General features: G+C 38.4%; 1 protein-coding gene and 1 pseudogene across 5 annotated transcripts in view; one reads left to right on the top strand and one right to left on the bottom strand.

Annotated features, from left to right (window-relative positions):
* The window catches only part of EPB41L5 (erythrocyte membrane protein band 4.1 like 5), a 169,135-nt gene that overhangs the window by 104,614 nt on the left and 45,201 nt on the right, over positions 1 to 19,320 (bottom strand). For all 4 annotated transcript variants that reach the window (XM_050752704.1, XM_050752705.1, XM_050752707.1 and 1 more), the window contains exons 4-11: positions 12,230 to 12,272; positions 10,953 to 11,031; positions 9,610 to 9,654; positions 9,378 to 9,430; positions 8,074 to 8,194; positions 7,849 to 7,936; positions 6,572 to 6,660; positions 3,411 to 3,480 (exon numbers count right to left, since the gene is read on the bottom strand). In XM_050752704.1, coding sequence (XP_050608661.1) covers positions 3,411 to 3,480; positions 6,572 to 6,660; positions 7,849 to 7,936; positions 8,074 to 8,194; positions 9,378 to 9,430; positions 9,610 to 9,654; positions 10,953 to 11,031; positions 12,230 to 12,272 — 588 coding nt within the window. The remainder of the gene's footprint in view (positions 1 to 3,410; positions 3,481 to 6,571; positions 6,661 to 7,848; positions 7,937 to 8,073; positions 8,195 to 9,377; positions 9,431 to 9,609; positions 9,655 to 10,952; positions 11,032 to 12,229; positions 12,273 to 19,320) is intronic.
* Positions 1,562 to 2,456, top strand: LOC126933153 (40S ribosomal protein S2-like; annotated as a pseudogene). Its single transcript, XR_007718431.1, has one exon. The product of XR_007718431.1 is annotated as a 40S ribosomal protein S2-like (transcript).

Below are 19,320 nucleotides of genomic sequence, written 5' to 3'. Positions count from 1 at the left end.
GAAAATTATTTCCTAAACATCAAAAGTTATATATGAAGATATGTATTTCCTCAGTCTCATTTATAATAGTAAAACTTGGCACAAACCCTAAACGTCCAAAAAAAGAGAAATGGTCAAGTAAATAGCGGCATATGTAAAAAATTATACAGAGGGATAAGTGAATAAATGATGAATGAATGAATGTGCTATTGTTTATTCATATTACACAATAGCATATATACGTTAGATCTACATAGGTACACATTTAGATAAAACAGGCAAGCTGCAAATATATATAATTATGCAAGTTTTTAACAATTCTAATATGTGTTAATATCTGGAAAAAGTTACAAAATATATATGAGAATAATACCCTCCAAAAACGGTGACCAGGAACCAGAAGAAAGGGGGTAGGTAATCAGGGGGTTAGACTTTAGTTGGTATTATTCATTCACGTACATAATTGTATTTATCTGTTTCTAAAAGAGATCTAAAGCTCAATGTAAAAAATGTTAAATCTAGATCCTAAATAAGATGGTTATCTATTTTATAATTTTTGGTACTTTTCAGGTTATTTAAAGACACTATTAAGACAGTAAAGATGGATATGCTGATTACCCTGATTTGATAATTACACATTGTATACATGTATCAAAACATCACTCTGTATACAATAAATATGTCCAATTATTACATGTCATCTAAAAATAAAAGTAGTGGAAAAAGGGTAAGCCAAGGAGCAGACGATACTTGCAACACTAATACCTGACAAAGAACTAATATCCAGAACATATAAATAATTTTTTCAATGAATAAAAGGCACATGACCTAATAGAAAAATGAGCAAAAGATTTGAGTAGGTATTTCATAAAAGTAAGTACTAAACCAGAGTCATCATTAGGGGAACACAAACTAAAACCACATTCTACTCCACAAGAATGGCTAAAATGAGAAAGACAGAATTCCAGAAAAAAAAAAATAACATTTTTTTTAAACATTTTTAAAAAAAATAACAACAACAACAAAAATAACCAATAACATTGCTGGTGGGAGTATACACTCGTATTAAATACTTTGGAAAGAGATTTGGCTAAATGCACACACACACACCTTAGTGTTCACAGCAGCACTCTTTTTGGTTTTTTAACTTTTATTTTCGGTTTGGGGTACAAGAGATGGTTTGTTACACAGGTAAACACATGTCATGGTGGTTTGCTGTACGTGTTATTTCATCACCCAGGTATTAAGCCCAGTTATCTCTCAGTTCTACTCTTCTCCCTCCTCCCACCCTCCCCACTCAAGTAGACCCCAGTGTCTGTTCTTGCCTTCTTTGTGTCCATAATTTCTTATCATTTAGCTCCAACTTGTAAGTAAGAACATGTAGTATTTGGTTTTCTGTTCTTGCATTACTTTGCTAAGGATAATATCCTCCAGCTCCATCCATGTTCCCGCAAAAAAGATCTCATTCTTTTTTATGGCTGCATGATATTCCATTGTGTGTTTAAAATAGGAAAAGTACGGCGGTGAAATTACCGAGGAGAGGAAAATGAAAGAACTGGATTTAAAAAAAATCTTTTCTTCTTCTCCGAGAAAACACCAAATGGTGGATGATGCCAGTGCAACGGGGGGACCCGGAGGCCCTGGTGGCCCTGGGATGGGGAACTGCTGTGGCTTCCGCGAAGGTTTCAGCAGTGGCATCTGGGGCCCGGGCCAAGGCCACGGAGCTCACGCAGGCAAGGCCGAGGATAAGGAGTGGATGCCAGTCACCAAGCTGGGCCGCTTGGTCAAGGACATGAAGATCAAGTCCCTGGAGGAGATCTACCTCTTCTCCCTGCCCATTAAAGAATCTGAGATCACTGACTTTTTCTTGGGGGCCTCCCTCAAAGACGAGGTTTTGAAGATGATGCCGGTGCACCAGGTTCAAGGCGTTTGTTGCTATCGGGGACTACAATGGCCACGTCGGTCTGGGTGTTAAGTGCTCCAAGGAGGTGGCCACCACCATCCGTGGGGCCATCATCCTGGCCAAACTCTCCATTGTCCCCGTGCGCAGAGGCTACTGGGGGAACAAGATCGGCAACCCCACACTGTCCCTTGCAAGGTGACAGGCCGCTGCGGCTCTGTGCTGGTGCGCCTCATCCCTGCACCCAGGGGCACTGGCATCATCTCAGTGCCTGTGCCCAAGAAGCTGCCTATGATGGCTGGTATCGATGACTGCTACACCTCAGCCCGGGGCTGCACTGCCACCCTGGGCAACTTCGCCAAGGCCACCTTTGATGCCATCTCTAAGACCTACAGCTACCTGACCCCTGACCTCTGGAAGGAGACTGTATTTACCAAGTCTCCCTATCAGGAATTCACTGACCACCTTGTCAAGACCCACACCAGAGTCTCCGTGCAGTGGACCCAGGCTCCAGCTGTGGCTACAACATAGGGTTTTTATACAAGAAAAATAAAGTGAACTAAGCCTGAAAAAAAAATATTTTCATTATAAAAATGTTTAAACATACAGAAAAACTGAATACCCATATACATAGTGTCTAGATTCAACAACTGTTAATATTTTGCTGAAATTGCTTTTATTTATATCTGTATGCATATGTTAAAATTTATTAATTTGCATAAAGTAAAATTCTTCTTGCCTTTTCTAAAGTATCATATAAATGGAATCATTCAATACATAATTTTTTTAATCTGGCTTCTTGCATTAAGATGTGCATTAATACATGCATGTGACTTGCATCCATGCATGTATCAATTAAGAACCACACTGTAACTGATACAACGGTAATCTTTAATTCAAAAGGCTTTATTATTATTAGGTAGATCTTTTTGATCAGTTAATAAATAGATAAAGTTGGTATGCCACAGTGGCTTACTCCTGTAATCTCAACATGTTGAGAAGCCAAGATGGGAGGATTACTTAAGGCCAGAGTTTGAGAGCAACCTTGGCAACATACTGAGATCCCTGCCTCTACAAATAAATGGAAAAATTAGCCGGGCGTGGTGGCATGTGCCTGTAGTCCCAGCTACTCAGGAGGCTGAGGTGGGAGGATCACTTGAGCCTAGAGGGTCAAGGTTGCAGTGAGCTATGATAGTGCCACTGCATTCCAGCCTGGGTGACTGAGAGAGACCCTGTCTTTAAAAAAATTTAAAAAAAAAAAAAAAAGTCACTTAAATGTAATTTTTTATGTACCTCAGATATATTATCAATGAAGAAACAAGAAGAGACTTTTATATTATTTTTCATCCTAAGGGCAGAAAACCATATTTTTAGGATGCTATGACCCAAGTAAGGAAATTATTTAAAGCATTAATTATACTGTTTCCATTCTGTGGCTCTATAAAACAATGAGGTACATTCCCTCTTTTAGGGAAATAAGTTACCACATAATACAGTCACTGTAAAACAAGTAATATAATTTCATTCCTACCTGATCATCATCTTCTACGACCACCAAGGTTAATTTATTCTTCTTAAAATCCAATCTGGTTATCTTCGGCCTATAATATAATAAAATAATAAAAGCCAAATTACAAATAAATGTTCTCTAAATATGAAAAAAATTGTTTTTACTTCATATACATTTAACCATCTAACTCCTGAATTAAAAATTGACAGAAGGGTAAACATAATTTGCAATACCCATCAAAAGAAAGGAAACAGAAAAACAGTACATATTTCAAAAATGACCTCTGACAAAATTGAGGCTGCACATATCAGACATTAAAAATATTAAGGAAAAAGAAACCAAGAAATCTATGTATTTGATAGGTCTCAATTATGGTGTAAAAGATTCTTTAAGTCTAGGTAAAATTGTTTCAGTGTTAAAGCAGAGCAGCAACACAGGAACTAGACATAGGAATGAACATAAAGCTTCCAAAAAAGCCACAAAGAAAAACACTGATGATGGTTTCCAATTCTTTTCTTTTTGTTTGCTTGAGATAGGTTCTCACTCCATCGCACAGGGTGGACTCCGTCGCACAGGGTGGAGTGCAGTAGTGTGTTCATAGATCACTGCAGCCGTGAACTCCCAGGCTCCAGTAATCCTCCTGCCTCAGCCTTACTCCCACACCACACCAGGCTAATTTTTGTATTCTTTGTAGAGACAGCATCTCGCTATGTTGCCCAGGCTGGTCTCGAATTCCTGGGCTCAAGTGATCCTCCCACCCTGGTCTCCCAAAGTGTTGGAAGTCTTCTCACAGATGTGAGTCACTGCAACCAGCCTCAACTCTGTTTTCAACACGAATTTTGTTTTGAGGAAATACATCTTAATTTTTTTAACCTCGCTTTATGGCCCACTTTCCAACTGTATCTCCCTACTTGTAAATTCCAAACCACATTTGAACTCTGTATTTCCATAAATTGTGGATGTCGAAACAATGTGACACTCACTCCCATTGACCAATCTTTAAATATAACATATAAAATAGACGTAAAATATAACTTCTTTGCAAGAGCTTTACTAAAAAAATAATAATAAATAAATAATAGCAGGAGAAGGAAAGCAAACAGAATCTCGCTCTGTCACCCAGGCTGGAGTGCAGTGGTGTGATCTCGGCTCACTACAACCTCCACCTCCCAGGTTCAAGCAATTCTCCTGCCTCAGCCTTCAGAGTAGCTGGGATTACAGGCATGCGCCACCATGCCATGCCTGGTTAATCTTTGTATTTTCAGTAGAGACAGGGTTTCACCATGTTGGCCAGGCTGGTCTCGAACTCCTGACCTCAAGTGAGCCCCCCGCCTTGGCGGGGATTACAGGAGTGAGCCATCTGGCCTGCCCTAAGTAGTCTTCTAAGTGCTTTACAAGTATTAATTAACTCTCAAGACAACCTTATGAAAAGGTACAAAAGGCGCTTTCTTTATCTCTCTGCCTAACCCATTCTTAAGGCCTGGAAGCAAGTTCCATTTGCCCACAGGACAAGCTGGAGGCATGAGGTGATTTAACACCCAAGAAATGAGAAGATTATTGCCCGCGGTTCCTCACCCGTCAAGGGACAACTGTAAAGGTGTTCAACTGAAGTTTCTCAGAGTCCCTAGCAAGAACACCCAGATGCAAAACTAAATGAAATACTACCTTCAATTTTTTGAGGGAAATAATTTTCAACCTAAAATTCAATTCTCAGCCTAATTATCAAGAAAGAATGAAAGACAAAATATCATTTTAAGGCATTTAAGGATTCAAACAAATTACTTTTCTTAGGCAGTTACTTCCTTTACTTAGGCAGTTGGAGGGGGTGGAGGGGACGAAGAAAAAGGAAACCATGGGAGGACTACACAGGATCCTAGCTGAGAACACGGGAAAGGGAAGTCTCAAGATAAAAAATGGAGAGCAACCTGAGCAGCAAACAGTTCCAAGGGGAACAGAAGAACCATTTAATGCAACCCTTGATAACTTAAAAAAAGCTTGAGGAGAAGACAAAGGTAGGTAATTTAAAGGGATATGTGGGGTATGTGAGATAGGGAAGCCAAAAGCTCTAGAACAAAAACAAAAAGCTAAACAGAAAGGAAATGTAATACCAGTTGTGAGTTCCAAGACTTCAGAGCTGATCAAGAAAAAGTACTGCATAACAGGCTTTATTGAGCAGTGCTTGGAAAGGGTTGCATGATAGGGGTGGTCCTTCAATAGCAGGTGACCTTCCAGAGACAGCAGCTGCAAGGCTACCAGCAGATGGGGAAGAGGGCAAGGAAACTCAGTCAAGAGGGGAATCTGAGAGGGGGCCTAAGTGCCTAGGGGATGGCATTCAGCAGTTAAGTGTGAGGGATCAAAGTCAGAGAACTCAGAAAGGCAGCCATGGTTTTGGGGTCCTTTAACCTACAGAGCTTGCCTTATCTATGGCCAGCAAATGTTAGGGTGCAGTTTCATGGGATATATAAAGCAGAAATGGCTAAAAATAGACTTAGTGGGCTATGTTAAAAGTAACTGGATGTGTCAGAATTTGAGTTTGATACCAGAGGTCTTTGCGCCAATAGTCCCTGTCTAGTGTACACAAGTATACACCTAAGCTCTGTACTAGTTCTGATAGACACATCTTATTGTAAGCACAACTGATTCTCAGCTTTTAGAATACCAGACAAAACCTGGTGGACTCAATTATGGCCAAGAAATCCAAGTAAAATCTATCCTTGATGTAAAAGTAAAACGTAAATGTAATTTACAAGTATGAACAATAAAAGCTGGAACAGTATAAGGAGCATAGCTTAGAGAAGGGATAAAAATATTAACATCTTCCTCTTACACAATAGGGAGTAAAGGGATTGTGGAATAATAAATATTAAAAGCATAACTACATGAAGGAAGAAAGTGCCCATGTAAACATCTGATATATATAAAAATATAAATATTTATATCAAGATAGATATTGTGGTATACTTTGAAACTAATGGGAAATACAGCTAGAAGAATTTTAATGATTGCCTCTGGAGAGTGGGAAAAATGATGCATAGTAGTGTGATAGGAGACAGCTGCTTTCACTGACAAGTTTTTCAAAACTATTTGATTTCCAAACTCTAGTTTATGTATTAACTTTATATAAATGGTTTTACTCATTAAAAACCAAAACAATAGTATCTTCGACAATAACTCTTGCTTACCAAAAAAATAAGCCAATTTTGGTATCTCCTTCAAAAACAAGGACTCCTGTTGGTGTTAGTCCCAAACTATAGTCATTCCCATCTCTAGCCTAATTTAAGGGGAGAAAAATGTGTTAACTTTATTTGTACAAAACAGGTTTCACATTTTGACATAACTTTTAAATTTTATTTTTGTATTGAATTGTATTAATTATATACAGGCTAATATTGATATATGAGATGTTTTCAACAATTAGAGTATCCATAATAACATTCTCAGAAAAATTTATGCATATATTTTTATTTCTAGTCATGGAAACACTACAGTTTTAGAGTGTACCTTCATTGAAAGTGGGTAGTTACACTCCCACTACAAACAAAGCTGTTTCCACATTCTTCCCATATTGTACTTACCACTTAAATCATGTATTTTGGGAAGGACTGCTGATATGGTTTGGCTCTGTGTCTACACCCAAATCTTGTGTCAAACTGTAATCTCCAGTATCAGAGGAGGGGTCTAGTAGGAGGTGACTGAATCATGGAGATGGACTTCCCCCTTGCTGTTCTCATGAGAGTGAATGAGTTCTCACGAGATCTGGTTGTCTGAAAGTGTGTAGCACCTCCCTCTTTGCTCTCTCTCTCTCTCCTGCCAGCCATGTAAAGATGTACCTGTCTGCCCTTCACGTTCCCCCATGATTGTAAGTTTCCTGAGGCCTCCTGAGAGGCCTGTACAGCCTGCAAAACCATGAGCCAATTAAACCTCTTTATAAATTTATGTCTTTATAGCAGTGTGAGAACGAACTAATACAACTGCCTTTCTGGAAAACTGTCACTAGTTAAACTAGAAATAAATCACTACAAAGCTGTTCTAAAGTTTATCAAAGTCCTTAAGCTATACATCTTCAACTTTGCATCCTGAATTATTTTAACAGAGCCTACTCAGTGTTAGTCATATAATAGGAAGTAAAAAGGGTAACACATGGCTCAAAAGCTTAAAACAATTTTTTATAACAATAAATAAATAAATAAATAAATAAATAAATAAATAAATAAATAACAGCTTAAAAGGACCAAGTACCTTGTTGGGATTTTGGTTGCTTCTCCTCTTTCTTATAATGAACGTTTCTGTGACATTCTAGTCGTTCGGTATTTAATCTCAAACTTTTTAACCATACATCCAAAGTACCCAGTGCTAGCTTATGCCAACTCCATGCCCTTCCTCATACTGAAAAATGCCACAGTCATTGCAAACCTCCAAAGAATAAATTTTTTAAAAAGCATCACAACACAATGCTTACCTTGACCACATGCATATCAACCCCATACATTTCTAGCCATTTGGCTTTATTCAGATAATTGGTTTCAGCCTGTGCTGGTGTTTGACCTCTGAAATTTAAAACAATGATTTTTAAAGTAACAATAAATATAAAATAAATTCTATACCAAGGATAGAAATAGAGGAAAATGAATATGAAATAACTGTTGTGGTGATTTTAAAGAAAGTATGGTCAAATGCCAGATACCTGTATTCCTTCCATTTCTCAAAAATAGCCAGTTCCATCTCTTCAGTCTGAATAGGCACGAACCTGAACTCAGAGACAAGTTCAGGACTATGCTCAGCAAGATCATAGTCACCAAGTTCAGCTATAAACATAAGTTTCAAAAGTTATATGTATTTCCTGCTAAATCCTTTAAAAACCATTTCATTAATGAAAACTGCTAAGACTAGATTCTTAGGAATTTCTTGCAAAAATTCATAATACTCAGACAAGTCTCCAAAAGTAAATCTAGCCTATCAGTCATACACATATATCTCATATTTATTGTTGGTAGTGTATTTTTAATTACATATCTTTCTCTTAATGTATTCACACCTCAGTGCTTAGCCTTTGAAAACTGCTTTCTAGACTTCCATAAAGAAATACCTCTGACCTCATAGTGAACAACTGAAAAAATTTAGTAATCGTTAAAAGACAATTAACTGGGATCTATTAAGACTATTACTAAGGCTGGGTATAGTGGTTCATGCTTATAGTCACAGTACTTTGGGGGCTGAGGTGGGAAGATCGTTTCAGGCCAGCCTAGACAACATAGCAAGACCTTGTCTCTTAAAAAAAAAAGTACAAAAATTAGCCAGGCATGATGGCCTGTAGACCCAGGTACTCAGGCAGAAGATCGTTTGAGCCCAGTTGTTCAAGGCTTCAGAGATCATGCAACTGCACTCTAGCCTGGGGAAAAGAGTGAGACCCTGTCTGAAAAAAAATAGAACAAAAGAATATACTGATTACACAGAGTATGACCCCACATACCAATCTAAATATAGTCCCTGTCTTCCAAAATTTTGAAATTATTAATCCTAAAGAAATAACTGAAAGGCACTTAAAAAAACCGGGGATAGGAAGCAGCAGGGAAAAATCTGAACAATGCACAAACATGTATGTACTCATCTGTGGCTATTTCTGAACAAAATGTAGGTTTGGAGTGAAAGGACTGCTAAGCTATATGGCTTCAGCAACAATTTACTCATATATAACTGCATTTCTTTTAAGGAAAAAGTTCACTGAAACCCCAATCATAACATTCACAGACTTATCAGGTAGACTATGACGTTTCAATACTTTAGGTGGAAAGGGAGCAATTACATGAAAGAGAAGAAAAAGAAGGCAATGTTCTAAAACAAGTAAAAGTCAGGGTTAGACACCGATACAAGTTTATACAAAAACAGTGTTGTCTCTTTGCTTGTTCATAATCAGAATCTTCTTTAACTAAAAACACACAAAAAAAGGATTATACTTGAGTCTTAACAGTCAACATAAGAATTGCTTACCTTGCAGATTATAAGCTGCCAATTGCACTGCTGTATCAAAGGGACAGTCTAATCTGAGACCGAAACACAAGTGTGTTAGACAAGTTGATTTCATAACCTTCACTTTAAGATAAATGAAAATAATACATGTTTTATGTTGACCATTTCTTTTTCACAACTATAAAATTACTTTCAAAATAATTTTCAACCACCCATGAAAATGTGCATTTATCCTTAAATAACTAATACTCACTTTCCACTGAGAATATCTTGTTTTAACTGAAGAACAAATAAATACCTAAGAAAAATAAAAGGCACAAATTTAACCCAATAGCACAGTCTACTGTGAAAATCTTACCCTTCTAATTTGAGAAGTATTATTTTATTAAAAATTATTTCTGTTAATGTAAAGATGTACATAGTTTGGGGATACATGAAATAATCGAACACATTCATATAATTTGTAAGGATCAGGTTAGCATATGTGGAGTATCCATCACCTTAAACATTTGTCTCTTCTTTATGCTAGAAATATTTGAATTCTTTTCTTCTAGCTATTCTGAAATGTCAAACACATAATTGTAAACTATAATTACCCTACTGATCTAACACTAGTTCTTAGAAGTATTCTTAATTACAGGCCTGGCACAGTGGCTTACACCTATAATCCCAGCACTTTGGGAGGGCAAGGCAGGTGGATCACTTGAGGCTAGGAGTTCAAGACCAGCCTGGCCAACATGGCGAAATCCCATCTCCACTAAAATACACAAATTGGCTGGGAGTGGGAGCACGTGCCTGTAATCCCAGCTACTTGGGAGGCTGAGGCATGGTAATTGCTTGAACCTGGGGGAACAGCGGTTGCAGTGAACTGAGAACGTGCCATTGCACTCCAGCCTGGATGACAGAATGACACATGTACTTCTTATGTGAAGGGATACAGGCATGGATATAATTACAGATGATAGCTACAATCTCATTGTCAAGGTGTTCTAGAGGAAATCCTTCTAAAGGAACTCAAAAGCTCAACTTTTTCATTTAATAAATAGTATGTGTATACGGAGTGATGAATTTACAATAAAGACCATGAATAAACACAAAAGAGGCAGGATAAAATTAAAATAAGTATATATAACATAAGGTTTATTCAAAACTATTCAAATCAATCAGAATCTAATGTTTTTTTATTAATCAATGGCATTTCAATGAGTAAAGAAAGTCGAAAACCAATCTAAATAAACTCCCTGAGGCCAAAGACAGATTATTTTCAACATCAATAAATATAATATTGCAATGTATTGAAACATGTCAATCCTGTTAACATTCCCGAGTTGAGAGTGATACTTAAAAAAAAAAAAAGAAATCACTAGTCACCTTCGGAGGATGCTAAGGAACCAACTCTTTATTTTGAAAATGATAAAGGAAAAAAAAATCATACACTTAAAAAACACGTCCCAGAATAAAATTCTATTATTTGAGGTCCTGTTACCAGGGGACAGGAATCCATTTTATTAGCTGGCTATAAACTGGAAACAATATACAGACAATCTTTCAAAACTATCAAAATACCCCTGGCACAATTCTAAATAGTGTTCTTACCGGGTTAGCTCCTCACGAAGATTATTTGGCTCTGAGGAATAAAACTTAACTCGAAGATGCAGACAATAGGGTGAACCAACTGTCATCAAAAAAAAAAAGGTTTTAATAAAAGAAACTAAACAATACTTTTCAGCCAGAAAATTGGTCAAAAATCTACTGAAGTGAGACAAAAGATCAGATTTTGATGGCATTATTTCAGGTTAGATCGATCATAGGCTTAAACATGATGCTAAATGATCAATTACATTTTTTTAAATGTACCATGTCATCATATAGTATATTACTATAATCTCTCATCCCAATAGACAGCTCTAGATTAATTCTTACAATTCAGGGCCAAATGCATCAAATAAAAGTCTTGACTGTGCAATCTAACAGCCCTGAAAACCTGCTACACTGAAGAACGCCTATTTAAATGCTCATGGTGAAATCTTCCCACACAAATACACTTCAGCAAGTTCACTAAATTCCATAATCTCAGTGGTCTCATAATTTTGAGACAAGAGTTGAGGTGCCCTAATAAGTCTGATAAAAAGTCAAGCTGGGGCCGGGCGCGGTGGCTCACACCTGTAATCCCCGCACTTTGGGAGGCCAAGGCAGGCAGGTCAGGAGATCGAGACCATCCTGGCTAACAGGGTGAAACCCTGTCTCTACTAAAAATACAAAAAATTAGCCAGGAATGGTGGCGGGCGCCTGTAGTCCCAGCTACTCAGAAGGCTGAGGCAGGAGAATGGCGTGAACCCGAGAGGCGGAGCTTGTGGTGAGCCGAGATCGCGACACTGCACTCCAGCCTGGGTGACAGAGCAAGATCCATCTCAAAAAAAAAAAAAAAAAAAAAAAAGTCAAGTTGGATAATGAATAAACAATGGTATTCTCTCTCTGAATGACACTAACATTTTATGTGAATTGTTTCATTTTTCTTAATTTTAAAATACTATAACAAAGTCTCAAAATATTTTCAATATTAGGGCAGATGCCAAACAGGAAAATTCCAACACAAATAATTAGCAAATAACCGTTAAGCATTTCGGGCAAAGCCAACCCCATTTGCATGCTGCAAGGTTTTCTCCTAGAAAGTTAAACCCCAATGCAGCCTATATAACTTGGGGAGTAGCTCAGTTTATCAGAATAAAATGATTTCTAGAAAATGGAAATGCTAAAAAAATTCATCTTAAATTCATCTTAAAAAACATGATTTCTTATGTCCTATCAGAAATCAGAATTTCTAATATATTATATTTCCTTTTCCCCCCACAAATAATTTTTTCAGCACTTACTTTTTACTTGCTTTTTGATGCTTTTTGTACCATCCAACCAATGCTGAAAAACAAAAACAAAAATTTAGTTAAGCAGATGATAGAACTTTAAAATTTGAATTACTAAAAGTTACTTTTCATTGTGCCTACACTGATAACAAGGAAATACTTCACAAGAGAAAAACCAAACTGGATGAGAAAAGAGGTGAAAGGGAAGAGCAGCCAATATCCGCAGCAAGCTTATGACATATGTGAACAAAAACGACATAAAACCTCACAGATGACTTTTTTTTTTTTAAATACTTTTAAGTTCTGGGATATATGTGCAGAATGTGCAGGTTTGCTAAGTACACACGTGCCATGGTGGTTTGCTGCACCCATCAACACGTCACCTACATTAGGTATTTCTCCTAATGCTATCCCTCCCCTAGTCCCCCATCCTCCCGAAAGGTCCAAGTATGTGATGTTCCCCTGTGTCCATGTGTTCTCATTGTTCAACTCCCACTTATGAGTGAGAACACGCGGTGTTTGGTTTTTCTGTTCCTGTGTTAGTTTGCTGAGAATGATGGTTTCCAGCTTCATCTATGTCCCTGCAAAGTACATGAACTCATCCTTTTTTATGGCTACATAGTATTCCATGGGGTATATGTGCCACATTTTCCTTATCCAGTTTATCTTTGATGGGCATTTGGGTTGGTTCCCAGTCTTTGCTATTGTGAACAGTGCTGCAATAAATACGTGCACATGTGTCTTTGGGTATATACACAGTAATGGGATTGCTGGGTCAAATGACATTTCTGGTTCTAGATCTTTGAGGAATCACCACACTGTCTTCCACAATGGTTGAACTAATTTACACTCCCACCAACAGTGTAAAAGCATTCCTATTTCTCCATATCCTCTCCAGCATCTGTTGTTTCCTGACTTTTTAATGATGGCCATTCTAACTGGTGTGAGATGATATTTCATTGTGGTTTTGATTTGCATTTCTCTGATGACCAGTGATGATGAGCCTTTTTGCATGTTTGTTGGCCGCATAAATGTCTTCTTTTGAGAAGAGTCTATTCATATCCTTCACCCATTTTTTGATGGGGTTGTTTTTCTGGTAAATTTGTTTAAGTTTCTTATACATTCTGGATATTAGACCTTTGTCAGATGGATAGATTGCAAAAATTTTCTCCCATTCTGTACACTGCCTGTTCACTCTGATGATAGTTTCTTTTGCTGTGCAGAAGCTCTTTAGTTTAATTAGATCCCATTTGTCAATATTGGCTTTTGTGGCCATTGCTTTTGGTGTTTTAGTATGAAGTTTTTGCCCATGCCTATGTCCTGAATGGTATTGCCTAGGTTTTCTTCTAGTGTTTTTATGGTTTTAGGTTTTACATTTAAGTCTTTACTCCACCTTGAGTTAATTTTTGTATAAGGTGTAAGGAAGGGGTCCAGGTTCAGTTTTCTGCATATGACTAGCCAGTTTTCCCAATACTACTTATTAAATAGGGAATTCTTTCCCCATTCCTTGTTTTTGTCAGGTTTGTCAAAGATAAGACGGTTGTGGATGTGTGTTGTTAATTCTGAGGCCTCTGTTCTGTTCCACTGGTCTATATATCTGTTTTGGTAGCAGTACCATGTTGTTTTGGTTACTGTAGCTTTATAGTATAGTTTGAAGTCAGGTAGCATGATGCCTCCAGCTTTGTTCTTTTTGCTTAGGTTGTCTTGGTTATACGGGCTCTTCTTTGGTTCCGTATGAAATTTAAAGTAGTTTTATTTCTAACTCTGTGAAGAAAGTCAATGGTAGCTTGATGGGGATACCACTGAATCTATAAATTACTTTGAGCAGTATGGCCATTTTCACGATATTAATTCTTCGTATCCTTGAGCATGGAATGTTTTTCCATTTGTTTGTGTCCTCTCTTATTTCCTTGAGCTGTGGTTTGTAGTTCTCCTTCAAGAGGTCCTCCACATCCCTTGTGAGTTGTATTCCTAGGTATTTTATTCTCTTTGTAGCAATTGTGAATGGGAGTTCACTCATGATTTGGCTCTCTATTACTGGTGTATAGGAATGCTTGTAATTTTTGCACATTGATTTTGTATCCTGAGACTTTGCTGAAGTTACTTATCAGCTTAAGGAGACTTTGAACTGAGATTAAGGGGTTTTCTAAATATACAATCATGTCATCTGCAAACAGAGACAATTTGATTTCCTCTCTTCTCATTTGAATACTCTTTATTTCTTTCTCTTGCCTGATTGCCCTGGCCAGAACTTCCAATACTATGTTGAATAGGAGTAGTGACAGAGGGAATCCTTGTCTTGTGCCAGTTTTCAAAGGGAATGCTTCCAGCTTTTGCCCATTCAGTATGATATCGGTTGTGGATTTGTCATAAATAGCTCTTATTATTTTGAGATACGTTCCATCAATACCTAGTTTATTGAGAGTTTTTAACATGAAGGGTGTTGAATTTTATCAAAGGCCTTTTCTGTATCTACTGAGATAACCATGTGGCTTTTGTCATTGGTTCTGTTTAGGTGATGGATTACGTTTACTGATTTGCATATGTTGAACCAGCCTTGCATCCCAGGGATGAAGCTGGTAGATGAGCTTTTGACGTGCTGCTGGATTCAGTTTGCCAATATTTTACTGAGGATTTTCACATCAATGTTCACATTGGCCTGAAATTTTCTTTTTTGTTGTGTCTCTGCCAGGTTTTGGTATCAGGATGATGCTGGCCTCATAAAATGAGTTAGGGAGGAGTCCCTCTTTTCCTGTTGTTTGTAATAGTTTCAGAAGGAATGGTACCAGCTCTTCTTTGTACCTCTGGTAGAATTTAGCTGTGAATCCATCTGGTCCTGGGCTTTTTTTCCTTGGTAGGCTATTAATTACTGCCTCAATTTCAGAACTTGTTGTTGGTCTATTCAGGGATTCGACTTCTTCCTGGTTTAGTCCTGGGAGGGTGTATGCATCCAGGAATTTATCCATTTCTTCTAAATTTTCTAGTTTATTTGTGTAGAGGTGTTTATAATATTTTCTGATGGCAGTTTGTATTTCTGTGGGATCAGTGGTGATATCCATTTTATCATTTTTTATTGTATCTATTTGATTCTGCTCTCTTTTCTTCTTTATTAGTACAGCTAGTGGTCTATTTTGTTAAAAAGAACTCCCTCAGGAGTTCTTCACAAAAAATCAGCTCCTGGATTCATTGATTTTTTGAAGGGTTTTTCGTGTCTCTATCTCCTTCAGTTCTGCTCTGTTCTTAGTTATTTGTTGTCTTCTGCTAGCTTTGGAATTTGATTGGTTTTGTTTCTCTAGTTCTTTTAATCGTGATGTTAGGGTGTCAATTTTAGGTCTTTCCCTGCTTTCTCCTGTGGGCATTTAGTGCTATAAATTTCCCTCTAAACACTGCTTTAGCTGTGTCCCAGAGATTCTGGGATGTTGTGTCTCTGATCTCATTGGTTTCAAAGAATTTATTATTTCTGCCTTAATTTCATTATTTACCCAATAGTCATTCAGGACCAGGTTGTTCAGTTCCCATATAGTTGTGCAGTTCTGAATGAGTTTTTTAATCTTGAGTTCTAATTTGATTGTACTGCGGTCTGAGAGACTGTTGTTATGACTTCTGTTCTTTTGCATTTGCTGAGGAGTGTTTTACTTCCAATTATGTGGTCAATTTTAAAGTGTGATGTAGTGATGAGAAGAATGTATATTCTGTTAATTTGGGGTGGAGAGTTTTGTAGATGTCTATTAGGTCTGCTTGGTCCAGAGCTGAGTTCAAGTCCTAAATATCCTTGTTAATTTTCTGTCTCATTGATCTTTCTAATATTGACAGTGGGGTTTGGGAATCTAAGTCTCTTTGTAGATCTCTAAGAACTTGCTTTATGAATCTGCGTGCTCCTATTTTGGGTTCGTATATATTAAGGATAGTTAGCTCTTCTTGTTGCGTTGATCCCTTTACCATGACCTTCTTTGTCTTTTTGGATCTTTGTTGGTTTAAAGTCTGTTTTATCAGAGCCTAGGATTGCAACCTGTCTGTTTTTGTTTTTGTTTTGAGACAGAGTTTCACTCATTGCCCAGGCTGGAGTGTAATGGCGTGATCTTGGCTCACTGCAATCTCCACCTCCGGGGTTCAAGAGATTTTCTTGCCTTAGCCTCTCAAGTAGCTGGGATTACAGGCATGCGCAACTTTGCCCAGTTAATTTTTGAATTTTTAGTAGAGACGGGGTTTCTCCATGTTGGTCAGGCTGGTCTCGAACTCCCAATCTCTGGTGATCCACCCGCCTTGTCCTCCCAATATGCTGGGATTACAGGTGTGAACCACTGCGCCCTGCCAATCCCTGCTTTTTTTTTTAACTTTCCAATTGCTTGGTAAATATTCCTCCATCCCTTTGTTTTGAGCCTATGTGTGTCTTTGTCCCTGAGATGGGTCTCATAAATACAGCACATTGATGGGTTTTTAATCCAACTTGCCAGTCTGGATCTTTTAATTGGGACATTTAGCCCATTTACATTTAAGGTTAATATTTTATGTGTGAATTTGATCCTGTCATCATGAAACGGGCTCCACCCAGTCCGAACTTTCTGGCGGCTTTGTTTATTTATACTATGAGGGGAAAACTGCCTACACTCAAGCCTCAGTAACAGTGGATGCCCCTCCCCCTACGAAGCTGGAGCATCCCAGGTCAGCTTCAGACTGCTGTGCTGTCAGCAAGAATTTCAAGCCAGTGGATCGTAGCTTGCTGGGCTCCATGGGAGTGGGATCCACTGAGGCAGACCACTTGGCTCCCTGGCCTCCTGCAGCCAGCTCACTGTCTGCCCAAACGGCCACCCAGTTTTGTGCTTGAAACCCAGGGCCCTTGTGGTGTAGGCACCCGAGGGAATCTCCTGGTCTGCAGGTGGCGAAAACCGTGGGAAAAGCATAGTATCTGGGGCGGAATGCACCGTTCCTCACAGCACAGTCCCTCACGGCTTCTCTTGGCTAGGGGAGGGAGTTCCCCGACCCCTTGCGCTTCCTGGGTGAGGCGACGCCCCACTCTGCTTCTGCTCGCCCTCCATGAGCTGCGCCCACTGTCTAACCAGTCCCAATGAGATAAGCCGGTATCTCAGTTGGAAATGCAGAAACCACCTGCCTTCTGTGTTGGTCTCGCTGGGAGCTTCAGACCAGAGCTGTTCCTGTTCGGCCATCTTGCCAGCCATCATGTGACTTCTCAAAACACTTCCTCTGCTCCCTCAGCAACGAGATTGACATTCTAAATTTTGCCCTTATTTCCCCCACTATTCCCAAATAAATGACTCTTGCAAAACTGTTAAAATCAGAGAAAAAAGTATCCCCATATTCCAGTGCCTGATTAATTCTTAAAATGTAAAATTTATTGGCAGATTATAACCAAAAATGAGGTGAAACGATGTCCCCCAAATTTTATAAAACAGACGCTACTCAGAGGTAGTACTTTTTAAAAGAACTTCAGGGTAAAATTAGATCTGTCTCATAATCAAGGTCCTATCTATTAAATAAAGAAGTCTTTGTTCCACAAATAAAAAATGTTAACATTGTGACTATGAGACTTCTGGGTTTCAAGAGTAACAGCCTTTTATGTAACCTCTTCACTCTGAAATGTCCATGACACAAACAGATCTAAAAACCTATTCCAGATATTTCCACTAATAAACCATTCCCAGCTCACTTCTCATTATTAATTCCTTTATGCTACCAAGTCCTAACAGTGACAGGATGCACACATCCAACTAAGATATACGTGACTGTGTTCTCTCTGGCATGCTTTCAATTCCAAGCACTCTAAAGGAAGGCTAACTAGTTCACAGAGCCAAGGAATCCAATTTCAGAAATGCAGATAGGCAGAGTGGGTAAACAAAGCTGCATTGTAACTGTTTACTTTCCTTGCCAATTATTTGCCTAGCTGCTTCTCTCCATTCTCCAAGATCCAAAAGTGCAATTCACCAAACTATCAGTGTGGCAGCAAAATACCTTTCCATGTTTAAATAAAATATTCAGTAAATATTTTTAGAACACTACACAATATTTTCTCGAGATTTCAAGTGTGTGGGCCACTTTGCCGTCTCTCATCTTTTAATAAACTCAGTTGGACATCCACTTTTAGTCCCATTTCAATCTAGCAATCTTTATTCTTTCAATCTATGCTGGCAAGATGGCCGAAGAGGAATAGCAGCTCTGGTCTGCATCCTTCCATTAACAGAACATTAGGCCTGCCAGTAGGCAGAAAACAATTCAATTTTCTTTCAGTAGAAAATACTTCAACCTACAGCAGTAAACAGTTCATCCATCACTGTCCAGCCCAGAAATCCAATATCCAAATAGTCCAGACTTAACTGACACAAATACCTACTACGGCCTGATGCAAATCCTATACGGAGTAAGAAAAAAACTAGTTTTCATGCCCCAGATTTTCTCCCCGAAACCATGTAACTGGAAGTTGCCCTATCTTCCACGGCTGGTCACCTGGGCACTGTTTCAGGTGGCCTCTCACACACCGTAGTGAGTGCAAATGAGTACAACTCTTCCAGGAAGCAGTTTGACTAGACAGTAGACAATGCCTCAGAAATAACTATGTGTCTTCAACCCAGCAATTCTACACCTAGAAATCATTATGGATGTGTGTAGATTGACCCACAAGAAATTACATCAAAGAAAATTAGGACAACCTATGTAGTTTCTAATACCTGCACTCCCTTACGATGACCCAAACTCAGATAAAGCATCAAACACATTTTAAAGTGAGATTTAGGAGCTGTGGGAGTTCCGGGCGATGTTCTTCTTGGAAAGGTCTGAGTTCATGTTTGCATATTCTCAAGTCTGTTTTCTTTCATCTCCTCCACATTCCAAGACCAGGGCCTGGAAAATTCAGGCCTCAGAGACAGGCACTGATAGTATTTTCCTTGAATCAGGATCTTTAGGAGTTGGGTATATATTACACTAGAAGATAAAAGTGAAAGCACACAGATATAGATTACTAGTAAGGTTCTCTTTCCTCACTGTACCTTAAAAAAGAGAAAACTTCCCTTCTAATTTCCTACTTTTAAAGTTTAGTTGATAAAGAGATATCAAAGGATGTAGAAAGCCACATTTCTTTCCCTCCTATTGAA

Source organism: Macaca thibetana, chromosome 12, assembly GCF_024542745.1.
Source record: "Macaca thibetana thibetana isolate TM-01 chromosome 12, ASM2454274v1, whole genome shotgun sequence".
Classification (NCBI taxonomy): domain Eukaryota; kingdom Metazoa; phylum Chordata; class Mammalia; order Primates; family Cercopithecidae; genus Macaca; species Macaca thibetana.
The sequence above is the reverse complement of the archived record's forward strand: the minus strand, read 5'-3'. Positions and strand labels throughout refer to the sequence as shown.